Source organism: Leptonotus elevatus, chromosome 12, assembly GCF_054856555.1.
Source record: "Leptonotus elevatus isolate MCC_2025b chromosome 12, RoL_Lele_1.0, whole genome shotgun sequence".
NCBI classification, from domain to species: Eukaryota; Metazoa; Chordata; class Actinopteri; order Syngnathiformes; family Syngnathidae; genus Leptonotus; species Leptonotus elevatus.
Window position 1 is genome coordinate 12,785,634 of NC_141250.1, and position 14,057 is coordinate 12,799,690.

Genomic DNA, 14,057 nt, shown 5'->3' on the forward strand with positions numbered 1-14,057 from the left:
AATGTATACAGACACTAATATAGTATCTGTGGCAGCTTAAAGACATCTCAATAGATGCGCAGGTATACATCTACATGAAATATCCCAGCATGATGGCAAATTTGTCAACACATCCTGTAATGGTGAATATCAATAAATAAAGCCCACCATTCTGAAATTTGAACAGGCCCACGACGATGCTGTGTTACCATGGCAACAACATCCGGCTCATTCTCCTGGATACGCATCTCCCAGCCGTCCGTGATTGGTCGCTCGCCGCTCGGGTGTCACTAGGGCAACCGAATGATGGGATTTTTTATTTGAACACATTAACGGAAACAAGAAGCTGACTATCTCATTGGCAGCCTGCTTTCTGCTCCCATTCAAGGTACGCAGGCTTCACAGTACGCCATTGGTCCGCCTCGCTTGCCAATCAAATGGAAGAACGAGGTGTGGGCGGTCGTTTTGCTACAGAAGCCGGGAGGGAAATTTACGATTGGGTGGTTGCTCAAGCAGCAGTAGTGGGTCGCCACCCGACACTGTGTCGGCTGGAATTGTACCGGAGAGCAGCCGGGGGATGAATACATGCCCGAGATGTTGGACAAAGAATTAAAGAAACCGGAATTCGTCGTGGATTTGTAGGGGTAGAGTTCGAGGCTATTTCCGGGTTTGCTTCTCAGCGTGCGCGTGCGCACATTTGTTCTTTTTTTTTAGGGGGCGGGGGGCAAGTCCAGGCATTTTACCCCCTCAGCGTCCTCCATGGAGCAAGTTTGTTTTTTGTGTCAAAGACCAAGCATAAGCACTTCAAAAGCAGCACAGTTTTTGTTCCGTTACCCTCATATGTTACGGGCGGTCGTGTAGCCGCCGGCGCGTGGCCCTGCGTTGTTTGGGGTGGAGGGGGGAGGAATTTCCACAATGAAGCCCTTGCTGGAGCACCGGGTCTTTGTGCTTTGATTCGAACCGACCGTGTTATCATTGTCAACAACCGACACAAAATGGTGAACGGTGAGATTTTAAGCTGCTTTTCGACTTGAATCCAACGATGCGTGAGTACAAAGTGGTGGTCCTGGGCAGCGGTGGTGTTGGCAAGTCCGCCCTCACGGTCCAGTTCGTCACCGGAACGTTCATTGAGAAGTACGACCCCACCATAGAGGACTTCTACCGCAAGGAGATCGAGGTGGACTCCTCGCCGTCGGTCCTGGAGATCCTGGACACCGCCGGTACTGAGCAGTTCGCCTCCATGCGGGACCTGTATATCAAGAACGGACAGGGCTTCATCCTGGTCTACAGCCTGGTCAACCAGCAGAGCTTTCAGGACATCAAGCCCATGAGAGACCAGATCATAAGAGTTAAAAGGTGGGTGGAATGTTGGTGTCAAAGTGTAAAATTCATGTAAATGTCACATCATGGTGCAGGGGTGGGCCTGTAGACTCAATACAGTAGGCCTGTAGGCACGAAACACATGGCTGCTCTATTTTGGTGGACAGTGGACACTTGCTGTGAATAATAGCAGACATTTGCAAATCGTGAGCACTCCTAACCTAAACATGTTGATCATTAACTATATTTCTAGTTAAACCCTAATAATACTGTACTATTTTTCCCCAAACGCTATCATTTCAAAATAAATCTTTCCACAATCAACAGCAATAGCATGCAGGTAATTAGATTTTGAATGTGCAAGGATGCTGGTGTTTGTCGCCACTTTGCATGACTGTTGTTCTATTAGCTGTTTTGTTAAATTTTGGACACAGTGATACTTGTATATCATGGGTCTCCAAGTCCGGTCCCTTAAGAGCCCATATCCAGCCGGTTTTCCTATGTTTCCCTCCTCCAACACACCTGAATCAAATGATCAGCTCATCAGCAATCTCTGCAAAAGTCTGATAATGATCCTGATTATTTGATTGTCTGCTGAAAATCTCCTATACTTGCTGTTTCTGTGCGCCATGTTATGTACGGCATCTTGGTGCCTAATAATGTTGCAGTGAGTTGAGGCACTTCATTTAGACAAAAGTAGTGCTTTTCCATTATCCTGTGGCATCATTGTGCCAAGAAACTATCTAGGATTTTCGCGTTTTATCCCCACCATATAAAATCTATTTTATTGTTTGAATTCCTTGAAATACCATTAACCGGTTTCACACTCCCAAAAACACCACTTTTGACTTTTGAGAAGTAAGATGAACTCTTTTTGATTGGTCAAAACCATCTTGTCACTTCCTACTGTCCACTAACCTTACGATTACAATTCCCTTTTTGCAACTAATTTAGTGAGGCATTTGGTACAAAAGCTTCTTGTGTTTATAGAACAAATGAAGCACTTGTGACTCTACAAATAATTTATTTCATAGCAAGTGATTTTGCTGCAACTACAACATTATTTTGGTGTATGAAAACTTACGGCCTACTTTGTATGTCCAAATTATTTTTGCTGCAACTACAACTTCATTTTCTTCTACTGCATTATCTTTTGTAGCTAACAATTTTGCACCTAATTAACCTCTACAGCTTGTTAGTAAGTTTGGCTACAACTACAAATTTGTTTTCTACAGCAGCTCCAAGTTTAGCACCCTCCATATTTACGTTGGTCATCTGTTCGTCCACCAGTGCTATTAGCAATACAAAACTTTCTCTGCATTATCTTGAGAAGTTGACGACCCTTCTTTTTCAACTCCACAAGGAGCCTCGCCCACCTGTCACACATCCACTGGTGGTATCTCCCGTCACGCTGCTGTTCGCTATCACGCCGGCTGGCTCGCAGCAGGTGGCCAAGACTAGCTACACTTTGACTAACATGGCGCCTTATGTGGAGCAGGGCGTTTGGGGCGGCATTTTAGAACGTTGCAGAAAGCGCACAAAAAATGCGTGGATGGGTGTGAATTGTGAAAAGCAACGGGTTTGCCATTCGCGACATACTGCAGGCGCTTGTCATCTAATATACTTTTACTGGATCCGTTTGAGACAATAAAGCGGGAGGACCTGGGTCAGGTTAGTAGGTTGAGATGTTTTATTTAACAGGCTGTTAAGAAAGCACACTTGACAGTCTGGGAGTGAAAAGTAAGGTTCACCTGAATAAGGGGTTCAGAAGGGGCCTGAAATGTGCCATTCCGATTGAATGGCTGCATCCATGCTTTGTGTGTTTTTTTTGGGGGGGGGGGGGGTAATTTTGGACTGTTTATCAACTTTTATTGCACACAATCATACTGTATTTTACATTTTGAATCTTTCTCAGCTCGTGATGATCTCTTGTCAATGAACTCACAAATGCACTTACTCAATTGGAAATCTGGCCCAAAAAGGTGGCATACTTGCAGGAATTGAGGAAACACTCATGGAAATCTTTTCAGCCTAATAAAGTGAAACTGGATAATTTCCCACGGCACACTAATGTGCTATGACACTGTCTGGGAATTACTTGTCTAAATCCATGTAGATTTCAAGTGACACGAGACTAGAAGTGAGCAATATGGTCAAAAATTTGTAAAAAAAATTATCTGTATCTCGATACAGGTAATTTTAGATCTCTAACAATAAATATCACAAAATAGTATTTTTTTCCTTAAAATGACCATAAGTAAAATTAAATTAAATAAATGCAAAAAGACACAGAGGCTCAAAAAGGAGCCCCAGAAAAATAGATAAAAAGAAGATTTGTTTTCACCAAACATACTTATAATTTCATACTATCTTAATGGGTGCTTTAACAAATATGACAAATGTGATTTTTTTTTATTTATTGCTAAGACAAAAAAATGAATTGTGTCACTTGAACCATGCAGTTTAAATTGTATGTAAGACTCCATCTTCTGTCAGGCTACCACCCCAATGTCAAGCTATTATACATATTATACACCCGGGTACAACTACAGAAATAGGTAGGGGTACAGGTGGTAAATCTACACCGGGGTTATTTTTTTTCAAGTTGAGACCCAAATAAAAAATGTGCTTCCTGCTCAGGGGCTACACTTACCGTACTAAAATATATCACGTTCTGCACTAACACTGACGTTTACTGTACATAATCTAATCATACGCAATGCAAGAGATGTGAATTTATGGCAAAGCGTCGTTTGTGTGCTTGATGGGTTATAAAATAGCTTACAGCATTTTACTCTCGACAGTCGGCAACGCTATAAAAATTGATTGATACACATTAATGTACCCCATAGGGCTCATTATAGGGGGTCCTTAATTTACGACGCTACTGAGACGCAATGAACAAGAAGTGTTTTTCTTACAAATATTTGCTTTAATTATGACTTTACTACTCCATTTGCGCAGGTTTGCGATTGAAGGAACATAAAATAGCTTTTTTTCCCACTCTGACAATCCACAACACTATAAAATAGATTGATCTATTAGCCTCCAAACAACTGTATCTTCTCAAATTAAAATTTTCCCCATGATCAATCAAGACAGTTTAGTCAAACAGCCACCCCTAATTTGTAGTTTAATGCTTCACATAACTGATTTGGGCGCTGCTAGCTAATGTGGGATTAACCCTTACTCAATGACCCATTGACGGTCCTTGACTGGAATAATCTGCCTTTAGAGAGGGCAGCAAAAAAAAGAAAAAAGGACGGCAACAGCAAATTAGAGACTGTGGAGCAACAGCGTATGCTAAGGTTAATTCAGTTAGTAGTCGTTTGTTCTTCTCATTTCTTGCCTTGTCTCTTTGACGACAATGTGCTCGACCAATGAGCGGCAAGATGTGGTTCACCTGGTTGAATATGTACTATAAATAGTACCTTCTTTTGCCAGTGGATAAGTGGCGGTAGTGAGGTAACTTGCAGTGGAAGTGGGGCACGAGTCTGTTGAGGTTTGTCCTGGTATGACCCTGAATAGGATACGCAGTATAGAAAATGAATACAAGAGCAAAAGCACAAATACCAGTCACTCAATGTGTTTAATTAGAACTTTGTGCATCCTCTAAGCACTCGCACAACCGTGAATGAAGTAATGAGGTCAGTGCATTTCCTGCCACTTGTGTTGATACCTATTTCCTGCGTGTTTTTAATATGCTAATGTATACATGCACGCTCGCACTCCAGCTGCAGCCTGACTGTTGCGCGATTTGGCCCCGCGCGCCACCGGAGAGAGTCTGGTGTTGTTCTCTAATGTCACAGCACAAATTTATTTTCACATTTTCACACGCCACTCACGCCTACACACATCCTTCACTCTGATGTTTGACGTGCATTTAAAAAGCCTCGGGTTGAACAAAGATCCGTGTAAAGGGAACCTATGGGAAATTTACTTAATTGCTGGGTGCGCTGTGGTTAGCACGTCTACTTTACCGTTCTGAGGTTAGGGGTTCGAATCTTGGCTCTGGCATTTCTGTGTTGGAGCACTTCCTCACTTTGTGCTTGTGTGGGTTTTCTCTGGGTACTCCAGCTTCTTCCCTTTAAACGTGTTTAGTTCATTGAAGACTCTAGAATCACGCCCTGTGATTGGCTGGCTACCAGTTGAGGGTGTAAGATATTTGTTGCATTGAATGTAATGCAATGTACAAAGTGTCATTCGTGTGACAAAACTAAAAGCAAAGTGGTTGAAAAAAAAAATCCACAATGTGTTGTCATTGCGACTTGTCTTGTCCCCGTCACGGCTGCATTAGCTCGGGTCAAGGCCGTCGCTCCGTCAGCGGCGGCTGTCATGGAGGCTACGGGCGCACATGATTACAATGTGATCCGGTGCGAGAGCGTGCCGTGCACCCAATCACCCCACATGCCCAGGGACAAGCTGTGATTGGTGGCTTTCCCGGGCATGTAAATAACAGCACCATGGTCAGAGAGTGATGAGGAAGTGAGATAAAGTGATAAACCTTGATGTTTGCACTGCAATTGAGCTTTGGCGCGTACTAAATATGATGAAACCCTTAACACCCGCCATCCGTCGAGCCAACCGTTGATTATATATGAATGTAACGCTTATCAGGGGCAAGGGACTTTGGTTGAGACGTAGGATGCACCCTGTACTGATAGCTGCTCAATTACAGGGCTACCCTAGAGATCCATCTACAGGAATAATTGTGTCCTGAAACAGTGTAAGAAATTTTGACCCAGTCCACTGTCCATTCATCGTTTCACCCTCACAATCATGTCTATTGGTTATGTAAGGTCTTCAGTATGCTGAGTGAAGGAAGAAGCCAGACAAACACAGCAAACTCCACACAGGGAGGCCCAAGCTGATATTTGAACCCCAAACCTCAGACATGTGAGGCAGAAGTGCTAACCACGAGGCCCACCGACCTGCTGTGTTGGCAAAAATGTGAAAGCTACCAGCTGCTTTCCAAAAAGCATTTATGTATGTCGTTTATTTCAAAATGTGAAGGCTAAGCCAACCTGTGGTTGCACTATACTGTATGGTCAGGGTTCCATAAGTCCCCGTGATGTTGACTACATTTACATGCAGTCAATAACTCTTTCAAGACATGAATATTGGCAATATACGGATTTTGAAAAATTTGACCCCTGGGTTATCCCTTTTCTAACCGCAACCCACCGGAAATACACACGCAGAGGTAAACGAACAGAGGTGGGAATTCCATCACCACTGACGGAAGGTCTGGCGGATTGACGGATGCCCATTTTGCTGATGAGTGACGGACAGTACTGACGGAATGCCCACCTCTGTCTGTCATCCTAAAATAGTGGAGTGATGATGGAAGTGTGGTTAAAATAGAAGGAAAACGACCTGCTTTATTGGTGTGATGAATGCATTTGATTGATGATAGAAAATAAGAAGCAGAAATGACATTTGTTTGCATCATTACGTTGTCCTCACCATTTAGATGAGGGTATTCCAATTGACTTTTTACGCATGTAAACTTGTTATACCGAATGTTTCAGAAACCCGACTTTTGACCTTAACCCGACTATTAACTGCATGGAAACGTAGTCGAAGCCATGATTATTTTTGCCGTTAAGTATCAGGGGAAATTCTCATTGGTTTACCCTAATGTCTTTGTTGGGCAAAATATCCGTCATCTGTTAGTAGCATCAAGCATGGAAGGAAGTGGGAAGGGCTGTTTTTAAAAGCCATGGGAGAATCCCAGTTTTCAAATACCACCCTTGATCTTGTCTTGGGTTGTTTACGAAAGACATAACTCTGATCTTCACTGGATTATATCTTAGATGTGCCAAAAGAGAGAGGCGCTTGTAATTCTGTGACTCAGAACCTCCTTAAAATAGCTATTGACAAGAAGAAGAAGAAGAAACCCAGAACCCCGCCTCGTCTTGTTGGTTCGAGCCCAGATATACAAAATCGTCTCGAGTCTTGATCCCGTCGGCGGCTTGCAGCATCCGTCAGCAGGACCGACGCGAGTTGATGCATCATGCATTATAGATGAGATGCGTCCGGGAACGGGGCAGTCACAGTAAACCCTTGTGGCCGCCCTGAGGCTCACCAGCTCAAGGCTAAAAGCGTGACATTTTGTTTACCGTGTTGGAGTCGCTGCATTAACACAACCAACATTTGGTATTTTATGATATTTTCATTCGATATCTCCATTTTGTTTTCCATCTACAAGAAATCTGTCTCGACAGCTACACGTAGTATCTGGTATCACTGCCTCCCTGGTCCAGACCCAGAATGGTCGACACCTTTTTTTTCTTCTTTTTTTCTTTCCAAGGCCCTTGGAGCTTCGGTAACTTTGGCAGCCGCAGTCTCACACCTCCTGGGAGCACAATTTTCCTCCTCTGTTATTATGACTATATATAGCCCCCCTCTCCTGTATGCCACATGTCTTTGTGAAGCAAAGAGGCCCCAGTGAGCCACACAAGTTGAATAAGTGCCTCTATTAGATAGAACAGAGAAGCAAGCAGTTTGAAATCCGCTGATGGATATTAATGTTCCCTGATGTGGCATTGCTGGCCCCTTTTAACAGCTTTTGAAGGATTTTAGGAGTTGGACCAAAAGCACAGCAGGGTGCATCTTAAATGGCACTTTCACCCTGATTGAAGGGCAAGCTCCTGCAGATTCTTGGATTTTAAGGCATGATTCTTGCAAGGGAAAATGCCAGTGCAGTTGGTACCACCAAATTCACACACGCTCAAAGTTACAGGTAACAGGTGGGAAACTCGACGTGTCTAGAAAATAATGCTACGTTCACACCGAACCGAAAATATCGCGACGCTACGCCGGTCTTGCGCGTGTTTGTCTGCGGGGTTCTCAATGGAATTTGTTTTGCTCCGTGCCGCAACGGAGGAAGAAGAGGGATTTCCGCTTCGGTAGGTGGTGCTAACATTATTATAGCATTGCTAGCTTGCATCACACTTTGAAATTTAAACAAACAAAAAACTCACCAGATCAGCCAACTTCCACGCTTCTTCCTCCAGGCAATCTCCTTTTTGGCTCCTTTTTTGTCTGCTGTGTGACGTGGACTATCTCGACACCAATTGGCTGTCGCTGACACGATGGCGCCAAAAGTTCAATTCAGCCAATGCAGACAAAATGGCCGACGTGGAGAAATGCTCGGCGGAAACGGCCCAAACGCGCCGCTCGTGCAGTACACATGTTTACATATTGTTTCATGAAACATGAAAAGTTGAATTTATAATGCAACAGATTTGCTTGCAGTTTTGTTGTAATCTGATATAATTGATTGATGTGTTTACGCCACACTGGTACGGTAGACTTTTGTGAAATTGTTGTTGAGAACAATTAAAGTAGAATTTTGTTACATCTGGTGGTGAACTAATAAAATGCAATGACCTAAGTTCGAAGCGCTTGCTTTTTGAAGCACACGCGCAATGATGCCTCTGAGGGATGAACATTGAAAAATTCTACACACTGTCTCTTTAAGCACTGCAAGTCACTGTTTAGTTGGGGTTAACACTTTTGACATAGATAAACTGTCTTCCATATGAATTAATGGTTCATTAGCCCTAATTTTTGCATAAGCCCAACCTATAAAACCAAACATTTATGTATAGTAAATCTCCTATTTATTATAATACAGATTAATTTATTGCAAGTATTTGTTTGAAAAAATACATGGGAATTGGACTTTGAAAAAAAAATAATGAAATCGCAATCACAATATTGAGGGGGGGGTGTGGGGGGTCACAAAGTAATTATTTTTCTAAATTGTTCAGCCCTACACTGGAGCGGTTATCACAGGCTTAATATAGACAAACTGGAGAAAAACAATTGCTTTCGCTTTAGTTCTCATCGCTGACATAATGCTGCTCTTCTTTATAAATGGAACTATTTGAGAGTGAATCTAAATATATTCCGGCCAACTGGCAGGATTCTTAATGATCACTTAATCAAATGATATGCCCATCCTCGGTGTAGCTAGTTTAGCGCAACATTTAGCAAGAATGAGCTGTAGGAGGAACTGGTGATTAATCGTCATCCATCCTGTAAAATCTTCTTCCCCTCGCAGGGTCTGAGCAGGAAAGTTCAGATTAAAGTCCACTTGGGATAATGTATTCAAGAGTAGATGAAAATGAAATGGAAATATGCAGGGATCGTGACATGGAAACCCGTTGCCGCTTCTGTCACCAACCGGCTCTCTCGTTATGCACCTTAAACCCTCAGGTACGAGAAGGTCCCCGTCATCCTGGTCGGCAACAAGGTGGACCTGGAGAGCGAGCGGGAGGTGTCGTCCAGCGAGGGCCAGGCGCTGGCCGAGGAGTGGGGCTGCCCCTTCATGGAGACGTCGGCCAAAAGCAAAACCATGGTGGACGAACTGTTCGCCGAGATCGTGCGGCAGATGGACTACGCCGCCCAGCCAGACAAGGACAACCCCTGCTGCTCGTCCTGCAATATACAATAGCCGGCCGGGGGGTGCGGCGAGGTTGGAGGTTATGGCAGCGACATACAGACACGCACTTGCCACTCTCACACACATGCGCGCACACACGGCAAGAAATGATTGATCACGATGGATTTTAACTCTGATATCAACAGTGGCATTATTCGAGAACTTTACAAAAACATACCCTCGCCTTATGTTGCTCTCCACCTTTTTTAGTCGTCATCAGCAAAGAATTACACCGCGGGACCTTCATTATTATTACTTTTTTTAAAGATGTTCTTAAGATTTACTTCGATGATGCATTTACTGTGACAACAAAACACTAACTGATTTCTCGCATCCCTTTGCTTCAAATACGAACAAAGGTTTGGATTTGTGTACATTTTGTGCAGTGCTTTTTGGGAGGGTTTTTTTGTACTCATCGCCGGGCTGAACCAAAGAGGTGACCTGAAAGCATTTTATCTAGTTTTTCCAATATTGTAAATAGAGAGGAACAGCGGTGCACTCATTTTTTTTCTTTTCGTTTTAACACAGTAAACGCCATTGTCTTCCACATAAAAAAAAAAAAAGATATATATCATCTAAAAATTAAGTCTTTATGAAGCTTTGGCTGACAGTGTTTGATTATTCCAAATATTGATGAATTGATCATTCACTATCACTTCTCTGTAACGCAAAATTGTGTGCACTACCTAGTTTCAACCAGTAGAGGCGTTGTTGATCACTCAATCAGTTGGCTGTCTTAAGAAAAATAATGGCCTCTATCACCGCAGATCTCTGTTAGGCATGTTCTGAACATCCAGTGATTAATTTTGCCAATGTATTGGTTGCGTAAAAAGGAGCTCAGAACATTCAGTGTTATTTTGTCTCTACGAATTGAAATGAAAGATCAGAACTTTGAGTGCTATTTTTTTTAATAATTTGGTGGTGAAAACAGGAGTTAAGAACATTCAGTAATATTTAGACTAATTGGTTGTGGAAAAAGGAGCTTAGAATATTCAGTTATGTTGTCTTGATTAATTGGTTGTGGAAATAGATTCAGAACCCTCAGTGCTGTTGTCAGCTCGTTGGTCTTCAAAAAAACGAGTTCAGAACTACATTTTTTTTTTTTGAATTTGTCATAAAAAATACAGGCGTTCAGAACAGTCTGTGTTTTTTTTTCTGATGAACTGTTGTCAGAATTAGTTTATAATATTCAACAATACAAATTTTTTTTTTAAACCAATGATTTGCTCGTGGAAACAGGAGTTCAGAACTTTACTACAACTCGTCAGTCAAGATGCGATCATACTTTTGTTTTTTTCCTCGTCCAATGGTGACATACTAACAAATATGATGCAAAGATGAACTCAGATGGTGGTGTACATATTTTTTATGGGAAGTGCCAGCTTAAAGGGGAAATCAACCTTAAACATTTTTTGACAATATGTTATATGTGACCTCACTAGTCTAAACATAACATTCTGATTAATATTACATTTGTGGGATATGAGTTATGCAACAAACCCCAGCTGTTTTCATCCATCTTAGGTGGGGCCATTTTGCCACTTGTTTTGTTTTGCTCAGGCAACGCAACGACCAATCACAGCTCACCTGTTTTCTGAAGCTGAGCTGTGATTGGTTGTTCCCTAAGAGCAAGTGTGATGTCATTTTCACTCGACAGCAAGTGTCAAAATGGCCACCTTCTGATGTTGATAAAAAACTGCTGGATTTTGCTGCTTAACTCCTATTCCACTAACGCAATATTAACCAGAATAACGTATTTAGACTAGTGGGGCTACATACAACATATTATTGTCAAGATGTTTTTTTGAGTTGACTTCTCCTCTAACAAGTGTTATTATAAAGCGAAAACATGGAAAGGCAGAAAGAATATAAGGACAAACAAATGCAGGTATGAATCCTGGACGATGTCTCAACTTGATTTACACCAGGAAGCAGACTTTTTCTGATTCCCTCCTTGTGTAAGTAGCCATGTTGATTTCAATTATTATTATTTTTTTTACATGACTCTTGATTCCTCCTCTGATTCTGTTGCTATTTGACACCTGCGTAATAAAAGTGTTCAACACTTGGATCGACAGCTTTTTATGCAAGGGGTTGTGTTTTGGAATTTAATTCTCTTATATTAACATTTTAAAATGTCATCCAGCTGGAGGGAGGGGGGGGGGGGTTGGTGGGCGCTAGCAACACCTTTGATGCTGATTTCCTCTGTCTTGTATTGCACAGGTGCTTCCTCATTCCATCTGGTCTTGGCACATTGCTCTCATAATCCCCCTGCTAGACAACACTGACAGCAACTACTATCAAGTGAACACTTCAATGCCTAATTCTGTGTTACTATCAGTCAGATAAGTGCATGTTTACACTATTTATGCAGTATTGTATATTATAGAAAGGTTTTGCATCGCCTTAGATGTTGCTCAGATTCAGAGCGCCTGCAGTATCTGATCAAGATCAAAGGTAAATTGACCGTATCATTAACTGCATATACGTTAAATGTCATCAATACTTAGCTTCACAATTAATCATTAAACATGTTTTCGTGGGAGTTTACCACAAAACGGCCGACGTATAGGTCAAAGTACCATAAGTCGAGCTTTTCTCGCGGTATGATGCAGGACCAGTGCGAGTTAAACTGCGCAGCCAGCAAAAAAAAGTTGGATAATGGTGAGTGCGTTGTCTTGTTAAGCACTGTTGAACTGTCACCCAAAATAACATTTAGCATTAACTACAGGTAATTTCACAGACGAAGATTTGTAGCTTCCTGGTTTTTAATTTTGAAAATCTGGTCACATAGGTAACTCAAAATTGTGCTGGATAACCACTGATGCTAATGAATGCGCTCAACTTTTTATAAAGTGGGATCTAAGTACATCAATGGGTGCCATTTTAGCCACTCCCCAAAAAATCAGGAAAACTGAAATGTTGAAAAACAAATATGATCATGCATTTCAGGATTTATGTTAGCATTTTGATTGTAAAAGTAAGCATTTCTTTTTCGTCGAGTGCCAGCAGCTTGTAATGAAGACTAAAAGTGTCTTTTAGTTGTTATTTTGTTTTATTTATGGTCAAGCAGAGTAGGAGGCACATTTAGGCTGCAGCAGGAAGGGGATGATTTGTTGTTTTTTGGAGGATGACACAATGGGAGCAACACACATATTCCCAATGGACGTTTAAGCTGGCTCTGAATGAGTTTCGGTCATTCCGCTAAAAAGAGACAACATCAGGGCTTAAAAGGAGCACAAACAATTCGAGCGTAGCAAGAATGGACGCCTTTCTTTCCATTTTCCGGTTCACTTTGTTGACTTAAACCGCGGCCGGTTTACGGAGACACGCTCTGTTGCTTTTTATAGCCGCCGTCTTTACGTGCGGCAGTGAAAGTACAGTATAATAACTACTGTGCTGCATTCCAACTTTGACAATTATATCCCAGACATAGCATGGCCAGCCACGATGACTTTTCAACTACTTCTTGTCCTTTCCTCAAAGATTGGAGAGCAAACGGGGGACACGTCCATCACGGCTGATTCGTCTTTGGCTGTTTCGAATAAGCTTTGTTCTTAATGAGTATGGAATATGTCTTTGAATATTGAATTTATTCATATCTTGCTTTCATTATAGAGATAAAGCAACATGTGAATGTCCAAGGTCAGCCATAGACCTTGAAAGTCTGACTTGAATCTTTCGGACTTTTGACAGTTGTAAGTCGAACACAATCAATTTGGGTTTTTTTTATTCCCCCGAAATAGTAATCAATTGAAGTTAAAGAGGAAGTCAACCTTAAACATTTCTTGACAATAATATGTTATATGTGACCTCACTAGTCTAAACATGACATTCTGATTAATATTACATTTGTGGAATATGAGTTGTGAAGCAAAATTCAGCCGGGGGCGGCCATTTTGACACGTGCTGTCGACTGAAGATGACATCAATATTGCACAGGGCTCAGTCAACGACCAATCACAGCTCACCTGTTTTCTGAAGCAAAAATACAGCCCTTTTTATCCATCACAGCGTGCGGCCATTTTGACACTTGCTGTCGACGAAAGATGACATCAACGTTGCTCAGGTCTCAGCCAACGACCAATCACAGCTCACCTGTTTTCTGAAGCTGAGCTGTGATTGGTTGTTACCTGAGACCTGAGCAACACTGATGTAATCTTAATCGACAGCAAGGGGCAAAATGGCCGCCCCCTGAGATGGATAAAAACGGCTGGATTTTGCTGCTTAAGTCATATTCCACTAACACAATATTAACCAGAATACCATATTTAGATTAGTGGGGCTGGATAGAGCATGTTGTCAA

At 42.1% G+C, this 14,057-nt stretch overlaps 1 protein-coding gene across 1 annotated transcript; it reads left to right on the forward strand.

Annotated features, from left to right (window-relative positions):
* The first annotated feature begins 477 nt into the window (after nucleotides 1–477).
* Nucleotides 478–11,819, forward strand: LOC147164617 (ras-related protein Rap-2a). Its single transcript, XM_086091314.1, has 2 exons — nucleotides 478–1,335; nucleotides 9,526–11,819. Exons 1-2 carry the CDS (start codon nucleotides 1,022–1,024, stop codon nucleotides 9,761–9,763), a joined length of 552 nt encoding a protein of 183 aa, XP_085947440.1. The 5' UTR covers nucleotides 478–1,021; the 3' UTR covers nucleotides 9,764–11,819.
* The last annotated feature ends 2,238 nt before the right edge of the window (nucleotides 11,820–14,057 follow it).